At 38.4% G+C, this 18,572-nt stretch overlaps 1 protein-coding gene across 1 annotated transcript in view; it reads left to right on the forward strand.

Annotated features, from left to right (window-relative positions):
- Positions 1–18,572, forward strand: part of scp2a (sterol carrier protein 2a) — a 28,177-nt gene that overhangs the window by 7,014 nt on the left and 2,591 nt on the right. The window contains exons 9-14 of the mRNA XM_038718528.1: positions 239–389; positions 1,826–1,973; positions 3,269–3,376; positions 9,816–9,969; positions 10,453–10,549; positions 13,160–13,289. Of these exons, the coding sequence (XP_038574456.1) occupies positions 239–389; positions 1,826–1,973; positions 3,269–3,376; positions 9,816–9,969; positions 10,453–10,549; positions 13,160–13,289 (788 nt within the window). The remainder of the gene's footprint in view (positions 1–238; positions 390–1,825; positions 1,974–3,268; positions 3,377–9,815; positions 9,970–10,452; positions 10,550–13,159; positions 13,290–18,572) is intronic.

Genomic DNA, 18,572 nt, shown 5'->3' on the forward strand with positions numbered 1-18,572 from the left:
ATGATTCAGCTATAATTCTTAACTTAAATATATCACATCTACCTTTGCAGTTTTCACTTAGGCTAATCACACAATTTCATCGCAATTTTTTTTTTAGAAAAGCTGCCTCAAAATGAACAACAACAGTAACAGTCACAAAATAGGCCCGTGAAATCCTAGAGGGACTGGTTATTGATAATGACTACCTCAGTTCCTAACACAATCATGTCTGTTTATCTTTCTCTTCTTCTCTCATCAGCCCTACATCAGATGGTGCTGGAGCAGCAGTCTTGGCCAGCGAGGCCTTCGTCAGGAAGCACCATTTGGAGAACCAGGCAGTGGAGATAATTGCCCAAGAGATGGTGACTGACCTTGCCTCCACGTTTGACGAAAACAGCTGCATTAAGATGGTAAGAAATTGACATAATCAAAGTGTGTCTCGTGACAACAGACTGAACAGCTTGCTAGGCTGATCGGCATCCACAGACTAGGCACCTCCAACAACAAAGCTGACTTTCTTCTGAATCAGGTTAGAGGCATTAAGGAGTCGTTCCAGCAAAAGTCTTGACTATCTAAATAACTCTTAAGATCTTAAAGGTGACTTATTATGCTTCTCCGTATTTTCTGTCATATCTATAATGATACCATGTCGGTTTTACATGTTAAATGTGGCCAAAGCTTCAAATAATGAGTTAAACATATTTAAAAGAAATCCCTGTGAGCCAAAAACTCAGATTTCCCACTGTTCTGAACGTTCCAGTTGTTTTCTATATGGTCATATTTGGTCAGTCTGTCTGTAGCGGATGGAACTTTTTTTAAATGAATTTTATTTTATTTTTTTAAATACCTGTCCTGCCTAGAGGCCTGGTATAGAGTATGAGAAGCTGGATACCATGTTGTGCCAGACAGATTTTAATTTGACAAGAGAGTATTGAGTCTTTTGAAGCTGAAGTAGTTCAGTTCAGTATGTCACCAAGAAAGTGCTTTTTTGGTTGTAAAAGAAAATTAAGCTTGCTTGTTTTTAAGTAAGTAAGTCACCTTTAAAGAGGAAACATGCTGAGTCCAATGAGGATGCTTTTTAAAACCTCAGCAAGGAAGTAGAGGGTCTAAAAGTGAAAGTTTACTACCGTGAATCATATAGCCGGAGGAACAGCTACCGTGAATCATATAGCCGGAGGAACAGCTACCGTGAATCATATAGCCGGAGGAACAGCCTGGTGCTTTTTGCAGCTAGAGGAGGGTTTGCTGGAGACTGACCCCTGCAAAGAGTTGGCAGCGATCGGACGTTACATCCTGAACCTGCGGGAGACCAACCTGATGCGACAGGAGCCTTCGTCCCCATGTCTGTCTGCTGGTGGAAATGCAGCAAACTCACAGTGAGATCAGTGTGAAAGAGAGCTAGGAATATCTCTCAGACCAGTGGGAAAACACAGGGCAGCTTAAGTAAGGTCTTTTACCAGTTCAGAAGAAGGCGACTTATTACAGGCAAGACGTTTTTTGATTTGACCTACAACAGACGATGACGACAGTAACTTTCTATTTTTTGGACAGAAAAATGTGTTATTTAAATTGAAATAGAAATGTATCCTCACGTTCTTTGGAAAAAATATTAGTATTATAACTTGTTAACATTGAACTATAAATTTAAAGGATCCTTGCTATCATTTTGTTAGCATCATTATAGTATTTTTATATAGAAGCTATATAGTTGCTGCACAGCCAGGGTTAACAGTCTTGTCCTATCATAAAGTTATTAGCTGTAGTTTTACCCCTCCTGACAGCCTCAAGTGTTTATCATGTATTGGAATCTGAATGATAAGTTCTTTTTTTTTTTTTTTCTGTTCAGGTAGGATATGACATGTCCCGGTTGGCTGCCAAAAAGTGTTTTGACGCTGCAGGTCTGAAGCCCAGTGACGTCGATGTGGTCGAGCTACATGACTGCTTCTCCGCCAACGAGCTCATCACGTATGAGGCTTTGGGGCTGTGTCCAGAGGGTAAGACGACTGCTCTTAAAACCCTAATTTGTCCTCGAGCTATTTTAAAACTTGTTGTTGCTGTTTGAGGATTAGACCTGGACGTTTTCCACTGTCCTCCTTCCCACTGACTTAAAGTTTCTACTTTTAGAAGAACGCATAGACATGAAAATGGGCCAGGATTAGCAGGATTAGAGGGTCCCCCTATTTATATTAGTTGTTTACTATAAAGTATCTGCTGATATTCAAATTCAGTGTTTTTCCTACGCAGAACCTGCTACGTGAGCTGAGTGGAATGTGTGTGACAATACTGTGTAGAGTTTCAGCCATTGAGGCTAAATACAGAACATGGCGCTCTCACAAGATCCATTCTTGTGAGAGATAAAATAATTAGGGATGAAAGCGCAAACTGTCACACTGAGGGACGTGATCCAGAAATGCCACAGATCTTACTGAACCATACAGGTATGAAGGTATCTGTTAAGGCCTGGTGTCCACAAAATCTCATCTATTGTTTTATCAGCTTTATTGACATTCTAAATGAGTGATCATGGAGAGAGTTGGAGCCCTATCTGGGAGGACTGTCTGCTACAGCGGTGCTGTTGAACAGCTCAGTTTTTAGTTATTTTTATATAAATATATCCACTCTGGAGATCCTTTTGAAAATCTTCATTGTCTGAGATGGAAAGTGCAGACTTGGCGCATGAGTCTGAAACTACATGTCTATTTTGATACTTTCACACTTACCAAGTCATGTCAATGACTGCAGTGATGTGTTGAATCTGAACAATAAAATTGCATTTTAAAACAAAAAGCATCTTTGAAAATATGTCTTGCTTTTTGACAAGCAGTGGGATTTTCCAAGGAACAATTATTAAAATAACAAACAATAATAATGATATCATAAATTAAATAATTGTACTGTAATATTATTTATTAGTCTAGTCTGTCTGTCTTGCATTTTACTTAAAGACATACTTTGTTATCTTTTTTTGGTATTATTTATATATTCTTATTTGTAGAAACTCCTTTATTTGATTCCCTGTTATCTTCCTTCAGAAATAGACATGAATATGAATTGAATATTCTCATACACTCATATTCAATTTATTTCCTCACTTGTGATTGTTTGTGTATGTATCTTTTTTAATTATTAATCACACTTTTGAGAGGGAGAGAGAGACCAAGGTGTCTTTGTTCCTTTTAGAGCTTGGTTAATACCATGATATATATAATGATAATATATTAACAGATATTATATTAACATGTAATAGTATTATACCATAAATTTCACTCTGTAATGTTTACATCTGCAGGTAAAGCTGGAGAGCTTATTGACAGAGGGGACAACACATATGGAGGCAAGTTTGTGGTCAACCCCAGTGGTGGTCTCATCTCAAAAGGACATCCTCTTGGCGCCACAGGTACGCCGAGCCTCTGACTCTTGATGAAAACCACTTCTACTGTACAAAGTACACAATACATACTCCAGTCTGGTAGGGAGTTAAAACGCCAGATTAGGGTAAAAAAAATAATTTGCAGCCAATGTTTATTTTTGGCTTGTTTGGAGCAGCAGGTGAATGGAACTAGCTGGTGAATACTTCAAACTTTGTCAAACAATTGCCACAGTGGCCACCAGGTGGCATGTGTCTCATAGAGATGGCCATCTGGATTGCAACAAAAGTGATTCGGGGCTTGCATGAGAGAGGGCAGCCTGTAATCTCACCACATATTAAACTACTGAGGGACAAGACTGAGCAAACAGTGTAGATGACTCACTTGCCAATATTTTTCATACACATATACACATTTTTCATAGTCATAATGACAGCTGCTTGGGTTCGTATGCACTCAATAATACACACATTGACGGGAGATAGCGAGGATTTTTTTTTTTTTTATATCTTTCTTTATCTTTTAATAATCTTTAATATCCTTCATTTTGTCACACCTCACAATCTCAACCATCATGCCCCCTGCCTCATGATTTTCCATCCATGTCATCAGTACTCCCTCTATCTCCTGGGTTGCTCCAAACGAGGCGGAGGTGGTAGCGCCCTGATCACATGCATGTGTACGGTGCCTTCAACTGGCTCAAGCTAATACTTTTTTTTACAAGCAATGTAATTAAAGAGTTTTAATAATTATATCATTGAAGAAAATGATACTTATCACATTAAAGCATATTTTATTAAAAAAATAAAGGTGCTCTGTTCAGCATGAAATCAAATAAAACATAAAAGCTAATGTGTTAATCGACACAGTTAACAAACAGAAAGTTGTCTAAAATCGGGGGCGGCTGTGGGTTGGCCGTTAATCGGAAGGTCGGCGGTTCAATCCCTGGCTCCCCCTGGTTGCGTGTCGAAGTGTCCTTGGGCAAGATACTGAACCCCGAATTGCTCCTGGCGGCTGTTCCGCCAGTGTATGAATGTGTGTGAATGTTTGCGTTCGTTGCGCTTTGAGTGGTCGAAAAGACTAGAAAGGCGCTATACAAGTACGGAGCATTTACATTTACATTTAAAATCAAATCAAACGTGACAGAAATTTTCATTTATAGTCCACAGGGTGCTTTGCAGTATAGCTGACGTAGTGTGATGTGGATATTAAATCTGCAACCATCTGAAGTGGTCCCAGGATTTTTTTGCTCTTACTGAAGCATATGACATATGACATAACATCATGAAGTTATGTTTGACCACAAATACTGATATCTTGTAAAACAATTTGATTCTGCTGGCAAAATATTATTGGTATGAATGCTGAAAGCATGTCATTCAAAGATTTAAAATATTCATCTCTATTATGACGTGCGGATGTATTCAGAATTTTGATAACCTTCTTAATTTTCAAGATATTCAAGGTTTTGTGGATTTTCCCCATGCAAGTGGATGGACAGAATGTTCTAAATGTCCCAATTATTTATTATTATTTTATTATTTAACTTTTTCAAGGTTTTCAACTGTTATCTATTCATTCATCATATTCATTCATACTTAAAATACCTAACATTCCATTCAGATATGTAAATCTTCCACTTTTTTTTTCTTTTTCTTGGTATTATTCAACTTTCAATCCTATTCACAATCTTTTGGACTTTATACTGTTTATTTAGCTTTTTCACATCAGTCTAACTTTTACACAATTGCAAGTCAAGTTTGAGGTTATTTTCAGCCTTTTTTATGAGTTTATAATGAGTTTATGGGACAGAATGTTTGCAGCTATTCATAATTTTCACGTGACGTCACTTTCCAAAGGAAACGCTCTCTTGGGAGGAAAAAAAGACATTATTTTCCACTGCCTGACAACCAGGAAGCAAGTGATACTGTTACTTTTGAGTTAGTTAGTTTTGTGTTGCCAAAATGCCAGATAGTTGGTATGCTTTGGGATTCACTAATCGACAATGTAAGTTAGAAGGTGAGGGATTCTCCACAAGGTAAACTTAAACATCACTGCAGTCAAGATCTGTCAGGAACCTAGCGGTTTTCAATGGCAGAACAAACAATCATGGGAAGGGAAATTTAATAGCTTTTGCTGTATCTTTATGGGGAGCCGCCGTCCTTGTCTGTTGTTCTGCCCTCCAGGTCACTGTGCATGTCACAGAAAACTATGAATAGTGGGAAGACCAATTGACAAAGTGGGAATTCCCTACAAAATCTTTTTAGAAATTTGTTTTCAACGGTCTCTGTTTTCCACAACTTTCACTCTACATACATAATTTTTTCACCAGGATGTAGCCAATCTCTTTTCTGGTGCTGACAGCCTACAAAAAGTTCAAGACAATTTGACATTTGCTACTGAACATCGCGATTAAAATTTACAATTGTTGACCAGCACTATTAAAAATATAAATGAATTTAAATAAATTAAAAACCAACAATAAAATCATTATTAAATAATACAGTAACAGCAATAATATGTTTCTAAAAACACCATACAATAAAAGTGAGACTTGAGAAGATATTTAAAAGAAGCCACTGAGTTTGCCTGCCTGAGACCAGCACAGAGATCTCTGGGCAGGGTGTACCACAGCTGAGGGGCCCGAACAGCAAAGTTTGGTCAGATGAGACATTGGAACCATTAGTAGAGCCCTGCCAGAGGATCTCAGGCATCGGTCCGGGTTGTAGGGAGTTATCAAATCACAGATTTAGGCAGGAGCTTGGCCGCTCAGGGCTGTAAAAACAAATGGAATTGTTTTTAAGATTTTACTAAAACTCACAGGTAACCAGTGAAGGGCTACAAGGATTGGTGTGATGTGGTCACTCCTCTTAGTGGGAGTTAAAAGCCTGGCTGCAGCATTTTGAATGAGCTGTAATCTATGAATATTTCTTACTAATACCTGAATACAGAGCTTTGCAATATTGCTTTGCAATAGTCGAGTCTTGAGAAAATAAAGGCATGGATGACCTTCTCTCAGCAGAGGAGAGGAATGTTCTAGTCTCAGCTGGACAAAACAGGACTGCACTATTTGTCACCTGAGCATCAAAAGACAGTTCTGAGTCAAAAATGACACCAAGGTTGCAGGCTTCTTTCTGAAGGGTTATCTGAGAAGACAGTGGTGAGGTTTTTGAGCTAGCTAGTGCTGGTTCAGATGGGGGTAAATACACTTACTTCTGATTTTGTGTTGTTTAACTGAAGGAAGTTATTAGACATCCAGGCTTTTATCTCAGTGAGGCAAGAGAAAATACCAGAGACATCGGAAGAACCAGGCCTTAACGAGGGCATACAACTGGGTGTCATCTGCATATAAATGGAAATCAATATATTAAGTCTGAATGATTTTCCCCGGGGGTTGCATGTATATGGTGAATAACATTGACCCCTCAAAATAGAGGAGCATGACAGGAGGAGGCTTCTCCAACGATCACAGAAAATTACCTCTTTGACAGATAGAAGACAAACCAGTCCAGGGCCACATCACTGATACCAACATAGTTTTTCAGACAGCTAATTAAAACATCATGGTCCACAGTGTCAAAAACTGACCTGAGGTCAAGAAGAATTAAAACAGAGCGTATGCCTGAATCAGTTGCGAGCAGCAAATCATTGGTGACCTTGATTAGAGCAGTCCCAGTAATGTGTATGGAGCGTAAACCTGATTCATTATTGTTCAAAAAGGAGATTAACCAAGTTGAAACGATTTTTTTTCTAAAATCTTAGATAAAAATGGCACTTTGGAAATGGGTCTAAAATTACTTAAAACAGAGGCATCTAAAGAGGACTTTTTAAAAACTGAGTAAACAGAGGCACGCTTAAAACAAGAAGTAGGAATACCAGTTGACAATGAATGGTTAATCTTTGCTACAATGTCTGGGCCAAGCATCTGAAATGCAGCTTTTAAAAACTAAGTCAGAATGCGGTCTGAAGGGCAGGTAGATGATTTAGACAATGCGACATTGCGTTCCAGGGTTGGAAGAGATATTTCCGTAAAATTAGTAAATGATGTGTTATTGTTAAAATGCTCCTGAATCTCCATGATTTTGTTAGAAAAGTGATTTCTTCACATTTTTCAGGAGAAGATTCACCTGGCTATGTGGGTGCAGGAATAGCTACCGAATATATGGTTTTAAAAAGAATTCTGGAGTTATGACCTTGACTAGCAATCAGATCTGAGAAATATGTGTTACTTGCCTTTGACAGCAATCTGATAGGAGTACAAAAAATGTTTTAAAAAGGCATGGGAGACACTAAGTTTCCGTTTTTTGTATCTGATTGGTGCTATTGAGTCTAAAATGGTAGTGGCGTTATTAAAAACACTGACCTGCTCATCTATGGTGTGGTCATGTCCACAGCTATTGAAAGCATCATGCATTTCGGTAAAACCTTGGCAAAAAAGTAGAGCACAGAGCGAGTTTAGGGAGCGAGAGCGAATTCGTATTGGGGGGTTTGGGGTCTGTAGAAAGGTGTGGTACCTGGAAGAGCACTGCATCATGATCAGAGAACGCAAAATCTACCACAGACACATCATCCACTGAAACCATGGGTGAGCACAAGGTCAACTGAGTGACCTTTGTTATGAGTGGGCTGTTTTACATTTTGGACCAAGTTAAAAGACTCTGAGTTTGATAAAATCAGAGATAAATGAGGAAGAAGAAGGACAATAGATATGAATATTAAAATATCCAAGAATACAAACTTAGTCAGAAAAAAATGGAAATAAAATGGACAGTTTGTTCTTGAAATTAAAACTAGGACACTCAAAAGTGGAAAGAGCCCAGCAGGACTGGAGAGCAGTTAAAAACTCTTCTGTGGATTACTGCGAGGATTACAACTCTGCAGAAGACCGGTAAATAGCAGGCGAACAGAGCGAGAGAGAAAATGGTCAACAATAAGCCTCAGTTTAGAGACTGTAACTCTGCAGCTTCTCAAGATTAAAGTGGAGCTACGTTGCGTAAACTCCCCCCGACACACCCACACACAGCTTCGACTATAGGCGATCCTTGACAATTCTGATTATTCTCGACTATGTAAATCCTTAGTTGGGGACACCCCTAATATTAAGATCATATCCTTTCAAGCTTTTCCACATCTTCATACTCCTTTCTAAAGTTGTTCAGGTCATATGTTCACAACACTTGGGACTTTCTCACATTTATTAAACTTTTTCATGTCTTTCAACAAGAAACTACATTCAAACATTGAAATGTTCTACATCTTTTAGAGCAGTTTGAGTTAGTTATTTCAGTTTACTCAAATTTAAAATATTATTCATAGTATTTAGAGCCTTTCGCATGGTTCCAAGTTTTCATAGATCTTCAGCTACTTCATGCAAATTATAGCCAACATTGCAGTTTAGCATCAGCTTTTCAATAATCATAAAAATATTCAACATCTTTCATACTATCCAGCTTTTCAATCCAGTTTAGCGCAAGCCTTTCAACAGACAGCATTCACATCATAATTTCTTCAGAATTTGCTTTTACTAGTTAAAGTATTTCCTTTTATCTGTATATGTGGCATTTAATTTTGCACATTGTAATTGTAATAGCCCCTGCGCTCTTTTCTTCCTCCCTTGTAAGCAAGTGCAACGCTTGCTAGAAAATGGTCTTTACCATGAAGATACCTGTCATAATATTCAAAGTTGCTTTGAATATTATTATATTATTCAAAGTTGCTTTGAATAAAAGCGTCCGCTGAACGAGTAAATGTAATAGTTTTTTAAAAATATGAATGCTACATATTTCTTCTCACTTCTTCTGGTTAAACAGATTATACAGGAAAAACAGAAATTAACTTGTATTTTCAGTCTTTAGTCACACCATAGACAAAAAAGTGCAACAAGTCCAGAGACATTTGGAGATTATTTACAAAAACAGCAATAAGAAATCAATGTCTAATGTCCAACAAAGAGAATGAATTCCCCAAAGGTCAAGCCACATCTTTCAGGAACAATAGTTTCGTGTGCTTGTGCGTGTGTGTGTGTCAACCCCTACTGTACATGTTATAGCGTTGTGTTTACAGCGGGTTTATTCTGCCCTCAGATTGAAATCATCTTAAAATGAAGAAAAAAAGGTTCTGGGCAACTAATATAACAATTAAAACAAATTGTATAACTTACCCTCATGTATGTATAACACGCAGATTTGTTTTCTCAGAACTCCATTTTGGAGTCTAAATCAGTCAATATTTTAAAACCTAATGATCCAAGGCTCAAGGTAATTCCTGTTAATGACAAGTGAACTTCTTCATTGTTTTTGTCTTTCTTACATTAGTTAATGTACCTTTTTTCTTTTATGATACATTTGTTAAGCTTCATTAGTCGTAAATTACATTGCCAAGTCCTCACATCAATCCTACACCACATCCCCTCTGAGTCACCTCATCCTCACCCTTTTCTTCCTTCTCCCCCATTTTGTGCTCTCTCAGGTCTGGCCCAGTGTGCCGAGCTGTGCTGGCAGCTCAGAGGGCAGGCCGGCAGGAGGCAGGTCCCAGGGGCAAAAGTGGCCTTGCAGCACAACATTGGTTTAGGAGGAGCTGTGGTTGTGGCTCTCTACAGAATGGGATTCCCTCAGGAGGCCAGGTGGGGAAGTAATTACCAACAAGCTGTTTTTAGTTCAGTTAGATCAAAAAGGCAGGTGATAAGTTGCTGACTAATACACCAGAGGAATAAGTCATAGGAGAGCCATTTCTATATCATGTAACTATTATTCTATCAGTCTGTCTGTCAGTATGTCATTTTGTACTGAAGAGGAATGTAAATCAGAGGTTAATTTTATCAGTATGTGCACAATTCTAATAAACATGTTTTGTCTCCTCTAATAATAACTGCATTGTTATGTGTCATATGTTGATCCACAGTTGAACATCGTGTCTTTAACTATTGCAATTCTTTCTGCTGTAGATACAGTACATTGCTTTATCTGCTGTTGCTATTGTGCAACATTACATAGTGATTTACTGTATATAACCTCACATAAAAGGGAATCAAGGAGAGGGGAAAGAATACATTTGTCACAATTTTTGCAAACTTTTGTATTTGGATTTTTTTTTCTGGTTCCCTCAGGTCCCATGTAGGTGCAATTCCCACCAGTTTGGGCAGCGGTCTGGAGGGTTTTAAAGCTTACCCTGTCTTCAAAGAGATCGAAAATCATCTACATGAGGTATAGTCCCCATCACACCTTAGATCGTAGATTTTCTTTGTTCTCATTTCTTTCATTCAGTCTGCTGATTATTCCATGTTAGCAAATGTAACCATAAGCCCATCTGCCTTGTGGTAAATTGTTTTATTCACAAACGCAACATACGTACCTACTAAAATGTACATGAGGTGGACAATAAAAGCTGACTATCAGCACTACAGGTTCAGGGCCATATACATAGTTCCCACATATCATGGAAAATCTGGAAAACAGTTTTCCAGTCATGGAAAACACACGCAAAATTATTTGAACATTAAGTTGCGGTTGCTCGTTTATGTTGTGGCAGTGTCGTGAACACACCCCTGAGTCAGGTCACATGGTAGCACAGACTAGATGACATTAATTCTCAATAATGCAACTTGCATTATCCTTTGAAGGTAAATTAGTCACTGCTGGCTGGTAACTGTGGTAGTTTTATAATGAATGAATTATTATAGATGAACGTTTTCTTCTCAACTTGTTTAAAACGGTTGAATAATGTTAAATTTGTTAACATGTTTGGTACACAGTTGGTTGTGATTAGCTTCGTTATAAACTGATTTATATCAAGGCTTGTTTTAATTTCCTATTTAGACATGTTTTTTTAGAACATAAAATCACTTTTGATGTTTACACACCTATAAAGTTGTCCCAGTTTTTTGACCATATTACACTTGCATATCAATACACCAAATTCATTGTGAAGTTTCAATAAAGTGTGACGTTGGTCTGACTGACCTACATTTGGGCCACAGTGATTATATGCCGTTTTTCCATTACTAGTACCAGCTTAACTCCCCTCGACTCGGTTTGGCCGTGCTCTGTTTTCCATTACAGATAGTTCCCAGAGATAGTACCCCTCAAAGTAGCTGGTCGTCATAGCAACGCCACACACAACCGCCACGATGTAATTTTCAATGCGACACACACACCAACGACCCACACACAGATATCTCTTAATTTAAGTTAAAAAGTTTCAACATTACTCAGAATGTAATGACAGATAAGCGGTTTCGTCTGCTGTTGCTGCAGTGCACTTCCCCCGCCGCCACTTGCGGAGCTCCTCAACTCTGAAACTTTCAAGCACATTTTTGTTCCGCCATCACTTCTCGTAAAACTGTCAACATTCAAAATCTACACAGTTGATTTCTCACCTCAAAACAGAAGTAGTGGATTTAGTGATGAAATAACGTATAAAAATTGTAAAGTATAGAAATTTCTGTTGCTGGCCTCTGTCAGGCGCACACACAATGATGACGCAATGAATAGTGACGATTCTCCCTGACCAATCAATAGTCTGCCGTGTTTTCACATCACATTTTAGTATCGCCTCAGCTCGCTTGGAACCTCGACGGAGGTGATATGAAAAAAGTACCTGGAAACAGGCACAGGTACAACTTTTCTGCAATGGAAAACCAAAAATAGGTGAGTCGAGTCGAGCTGGTACCGTGCAGTGGAAAAGGGGCTTTAGAAAGCTAAGGTTCAACAGAACGCTGGGATTTGTTAGTAGGCAAAATTGTGTTGAGGCTATTCAGTTATTGGTGTTCAAGCAGCAGTGGTTAAAATATAATTCATGAGAAAATCACTTGCCAAGCATAGAACAAAAAGGGCTATCCAAAAGAAAGAAACAAAAATATACAATGTAAAAATATGAAAAATAATATTAAAAACAGCATAGGAACAAGGCCAGATCAAGATCTAAGCATGTAATAAATGATTTCATAGATAAGTTTTAGCCATTGACTGCACATGTTTAAAATCAGACTTCTGCAGAGAGGAACATATTAGTGTAGGACGTGATCCCTGTCTGTCATACCAGCTAGATCATCACTGAAAAAAGGAAAAAGCCACTATCTGTTATTTTCTAAAGGTAATTGCTAATATTCATATGACATGCCGTCTAATGTTAATGGAAAATGTGGTCAGCAGTAGTTGTACCTTGTGTTCAAGGCAAACAATTTTGCTTTGACGTGTCAGAAAAGATATAGGTGGTCTAGTCATTTATGTGCATTAGTGAGGCTGTAACCAGGGGCCTCCTTTTTATAAGTGTACAAAACAATTCTAAAAGGTAGGCATGCTTCACCGTGCCCCTCCACTTGTGTTAGAACATATGTTTAAATGTCTGTAATTTGAGGCACAGTTGAATCCAAAAGCATTTATTCTTTTTTTATTGACACACACCACCTGAAAACCATTTTGAGGTTCAGATTTTTCATTGATCTATCAGTTATAACCTGCATGTGACGTTGGCTGACGCCTCAGGTGTTGGTGCAGAGGAGAGACTGACACCTTATAGTAATATGTGTGGGCGTGGACCGTAGGGCTGCTGATATGAAGTGGGATCATATATTCTTATTGTTTTGAATTTTACTTGCTCCTGCATGTGGGCTTTCATTCTCCCTGCACCTGCCAACGTAACGATAAACAATAAATGTGCTGCTCACATGTGGATTATTAGACTCTCCTGCTCTGAACAACTGCCAGAAACTTCAGGTTCATTGGTGGTTGCAAGCGTTTCACATTTCTGTTCGGCTGCATATGACTGCTATATTCTATGGATAATTTCAAGTACGTCTTCTTTACTCTCTGAAGGAAGGAGAGCAGCTGGTCAAGAAGATTGGTGGAGTGTTTGCCTTTAAAGTGAAGGATGGACCAGAGGGAAAAGAGGCGACTTGGGTCGTGGATGTGAAAAATGGCAAAGGTTCTGTCACCAATGACCCAGGTATGTATCTAAATAGAGGTGTTTGACTCTCCAAGGCCAAATAATATTTATCTGGTGTTTTTGTAGTAGCCATGTGATTTAAAACTAAAAAATAATAGAAATAAAAACGTAGTTTACTTGTTACATGCTGGGCTTTATAATCCTGTTTTTTTTTTTTGCCTCATGTATGTATTTTGTTTAATATGATGTCACTAAAAGAGCTTAGGGGATTCTCAGAAATACACTGTAAGACTTCTCTCTCAGCTCTTTCCCACACATCACTCTCAGTATGTACATGTACCAATAAATGCGCTTTTTATCTGTTGTATATTCATTATAGGAAGTATTTCATGAGATTTTCTTTTTCTTGCAGAGACCACACACCGATACCAATTTTGATATCTGAGTATTTTAAAATCCGAAATTCCAATATATTGCCCGTTTTTTTTTTTTTTTTTTTTTTTTAAGAAACATAAAGATTATCCCGAACATTTTGTTATGTGTAGTTATAAGACCTCACCAAGATAACATTACATAATGCAGTTAAAATTTTTTTTAAATAGTTTTTAGGGGTGTGACGAGACACATGGCTCACAAGACGAAACATGTAATTGGGTTCATAAGATCGAGACAAGACAGATTTTAACACTATTTAAGAAATCCTCAATGCTGAATTATTTGAAAATATATAGCATTAAACATTTAATTTTCTGCATTAATATATAATATAAATATAATATCCCTGTTGAGTCAACACGCATGCATGATTTAGTCTTCGCCCCCACTTTGTACCTTTTTGATTGGGGAAGTAACCACTTTAAATGTGATATTGGCACTTTTTCACCTCAGTGATAAATTAATTCATTTTAATTCACTTATAAACTCCTGGACTTTAATAGCTCCTCTGTTTCAGCAGCAGGTTTTCTGCTCATGTTCAGAACTATGTGCACATAATTTTCCCCCACATATCTGTGTTCTCTGACATGTAGAGAACAAAGTAGTATTACGAGACTAACGTCATCATTCCGATTCCCTTCAGTTCGTCTGACACACACAGAAACATGTTTGGAACTACATGTTAAGATGACTGACAGAGGTGGGAAACAAAACTAACTAAAAACACTTGTGATCAGGCATAAATCTCACCACATATCCACACACATTAACTTCAGCACCTTTGATACAGTGCAAGTCACAGTCCCAAACAGAGCAAGATTGCGCCTCAGTTTTTAAATGTTTATATTGCAAAACCGTTCGTTACCACTCGATCACAACTGTCTGGACTCAGACAGCGGGTTCACTTGATGACTATCGGGCGTACACTGGTTTCGCATCATCTGGGCAGACTTGATTCGCTCCGGGAGTCGACCTTATCATTTATACATTTGTTTTTCACTGTGAGAAAAAGGATGTGTGGCGTGAGAGTGTTAAAAATGTCACTCGCGTGAGTCTCATGAGACAGCTTTTAACCTGACGTGAAATCTTGTCACATTTTAAGATCGTCACACTCCTAATTGTTGTAAATAGTACTTTGAAGTGTGTGTTTTGTGGTGGATTTGTGGCATTCCAAACACCTGTGTTGCCAGTAGGGGAGTTGCAGAGTTGTTCCTCTTTTTGCAAGAAAGATTTAACGCGGAAAAAAGAATTCCGATTATTTCACCCCTCACTTTCTCAGCGTGCATGAGAAGCTACGGTGACCGACACAATCTGTCGGCTCTTGTGCTAAATAATATGTGTGGGCCTCCATTAGTCCATATTTCACGACTCTTGTTACTTCTAATAAACCAGATGACTACTACTTCTAGTACTACTACTTCTTCTTGTCCTTTTCTTCGTACGTATTTAACGTAGTGACGAAACACGCTCTGTAGAGCAGTTTGTCCGTTTTCAGCTACTGCACAAACATGGCGCCGCAAACGGCGGCTTCCATGTAAGGGGACCCGCGGTGTATGTAGATAGAAATGGCTCATTCTATGTTAATAAAAACATGACAATTCATTATGTAAGGTCTTTATAGACCACTAAAAACATAGTTATGTATATTATATAGCATTTCTGTCAACATATCCTCCTAAATCCTTTATTATCATTATCGGCTGTTATAAACATCAGTACAGATTTTATCTGCAATTAGCTCTTATCGGCCAATGATATCTGCACGCTATATCTTTATCTGTCAGCCTCTACCGCACACATTCTTTGCTTTTGATACTCTTAGTCTGTATTGTGGAAGTAAAACATGTTCCAAACCTGGAATGAACAATGTTTTCTTGCTTTTGTTTTGGCTCTTTTTCCATGAAGCTCAAAAGAGAAATATACTGAACAAAATTCTAAACGCAACACTTTTGTTTTGCCTTTTATTGTGGCCAGCCTAAGGCACACCTGTGCAATACCCATGCTGTCTGATCAGCATCTAGATATGCCACAGCTGTGAAGTGGATGGATTATCATGGCAAAGAAGAAGTGCGCACAACACAGATTTTGACAGATTTGTGAACAATATTTGAGAGAAATGGCTCTTTTGTGTACATAGAGAAAGTCTTTATTTGAGTTCAGCTCATGATTAATGGGGGCAAAAACAACGGTGTTGCGTTTATAATTTTATTCAGTGTAGCTTCAATCCCCAAGAAAAATCCATGTTAAAAATTGAGATACCTTTCACCTTTTGGTAGGGATGTCTTCATTTGGCAATACAATTGAAAGGTTCACATTTAATTGCGTTTTGGGTTCAAATAGAGATTTCTTTGGCTGTCTGGCTGTTTATTGGAATTCTTGTGAACTTTATAGTCTTATAAAACTCACCATTAAAGTCGTTGACACTTTGAACACACTTTTCATCCTATAACTTGAATTATCTTTTAAATGTTATCTTTGGATTTAAAGACTGATAATGCTGCTGCAATGGACATATAAACATGAGACAAATTAAAAGCTCACAATTCAGGGAAAATGGACACAGTCTCCAAAAGCACAATGTTCTTCGATTTGTTGTATTCTGCCTTGTATAAGCTGGTTGTGGCCTTGTATGTATCACCTGAATCTGCTGCTCCCCTCGGATTTACCATGCTTTATAGCGACTGTAGCGCAGTCTGGCCCGCAACTTTACTGTTTCAGTTCACTTTCTCCGCTATAGCTTCGCAGGCCGTGAAAAGCTCTAAAAACTAGAGCCTGAACGATATGGGTTTTTGGGGGCTGATGCCGATATTAAAGTGAAAAAGAGCCGATTTATGAGCCAATATTTTGATTTTAAGAATGACTTGGATAGTAGACCCCTTTACTCTATAATCTACACTTAGAACAGGCCGATATTGAAAGCTGGTATGTATGTGGGCTATAAAACCTTTTCCTAAATGGATTGTTAACAAAATAGATTACAGTCTCAAAAAGTGAACATGTAAACAATTGCGCATTAATAAATCTTTGCTCCTGGAAGGTGCAACTTTTTCAACCGTCTGTAAACGGAGAGAGTGAGAGAGAATCTAGTTCATCCCTTTACCAGCACTCTTCTAACCAAAGCTACATGAAACCATTTAACCACCATCCATATACATCATAGTCTAGGATACAGTGAGCTGCTTTTGAATGCATCTAATACTACAGGAATGTCTCCAACGAGGACCTGCCACTTTGAGATTTCATTTAACTAACGTTATAACTACAACCAGAGCCATTACGGCTCTGACTAAAGAGGAACTGCAGGAAGCCGTGTAAGATTCTTGTTCAGCTCACGTTTATTTACATGACTGTTCTGGTTTAATCATTGGTTTAACCTGCAGACAGGCGGCCCGCAGATATATTTAGAATACGTCAAACTATAGTTTAACGGCTCATTACTGTTGGCGCTCTTCCACTGATAAACACGGCATTAGCTTTGTGGCTAATTTAGCAACGGGCAGCGTTAGCTGCTGAAACGTTACGTGATTTTAGAAAATATTTAGAAGTGATGAACTAGGGACAAATGTGCACCGTTCGCTAGAATTGCCACACTGTTTGAAATAAATGTACAGTTACGTCTGTCCAGCAGCGTAGCTTTCAACACCCAACTGCCATAACATTAAACGGCTGTGAGCTGGTAGGAAGCCGGGAGATGGCAGTGAAAAATGGGAGGGTTATCAAGTCATGAATGTTTTCAGGAGAGGAGAAGTGACTGGGTCTGTTTTTTATATAATTATTAAAGTCATGTAATTAACTTGACAAAAGACCAACTCACTGCTCACACAGCCCTCTGCATGTTTCCAAATCCTAGTGTAAGCTGGGTAAACTCTGGTCAGCTGATCGTTTTCTTCTGTGGTTTTTGTGGTGAGGTAGTGTAGTTAACAGGGGAGCTGCAGCTGGTCGCCCTCTGGTGGGCAAACTATGCAACACCCATGACATGAGTTAAGGATCTGACTCTAGGTTTCTTTTTTACCGATTAAATGCAATTAGCTCATGCCGGCAGGTCGATATATCGGGGCTCTACTAAAAACGGACAAGAAAACTTACTTGACACTATCTGCTCAGCACCAAACAGTGGTACAACTGGTAAACATTGCATTCACTGTGCACGGATCTCATTGGAGCACTGTCACCTCCCATTTCCCACTGGTAAACAGAGGGTAAGGCTTTATACTGGAAAAAATGATATACAGGACATATAAAGTGCTTAGCGGGTCTTTGTCTGTGTTCAGTCTGCAGTTAATACTGATTATTTAAGCTTGATAATGTGCTCTTTTGGTGATTGTGTCAATAAGGCATTGATTTAACACATACTTTTTAGGACTGTCTTAGTGGTAGTAATCGGAAGATCTGCGGTTGGATTCCCGGCTTCCCCAAGCCTGCGCGTCGAAGTGTCCTTGGCCAAGATACTGAATCCTAAATTGCTCCCAAAGGCTGTACCATTGGTGTGTGAGTGAATGATTAGTTTCTTTCTGATGTGCAGTTGGCACATTGCATGGTAGCCATCAGTGTATGAATGTGTGTGAATGTGACATGTAGTGTAAAGCACTTTGAGTGACTAGAAAGGCACAGTACAGTCCATTTACCATTTGTTTTTGTGATGAAATGTGGCATCCTGCAGGGCCAATGTTCAGTCAGAACATAGAAAGCATGAGCCATAAAGCTGTCTGAATTTTGCTTCAGTGAAAGAAACTGGATTGGACTTGTGTAGCACGTTTTTACATAAAAGGAAAGTTTCATAAAATTGCCAGTTCATTTTCTCCAATATTTAACATTATATATGTATCATATTTTGTTTCGCTTTTGAGCAGGTAGAGCTTATTTTTTCCTCTGTGTGTGTATAAGAAAATATTAAATACTTTCTCTGTG

The sequence above is a fragment of the Micropterus salmoides genome, unplaced genomic scaffold (genome assembly GCF_014851395.1).
Source record: "Micropterus salmoides isolate LMB-PRFRI ecotype aquatic unplaced genomic scaffold, ASM1485139v1 Ms_hic_scaffold_14, whole genome shotgun sequence".
Classification (NCBI taxonomy): Eukaryota; Metazoa; Chordata; class Actinopteri; order Centrarchiformes; family Centrarchidae; genus Micropterus; species Micropterus salmoides.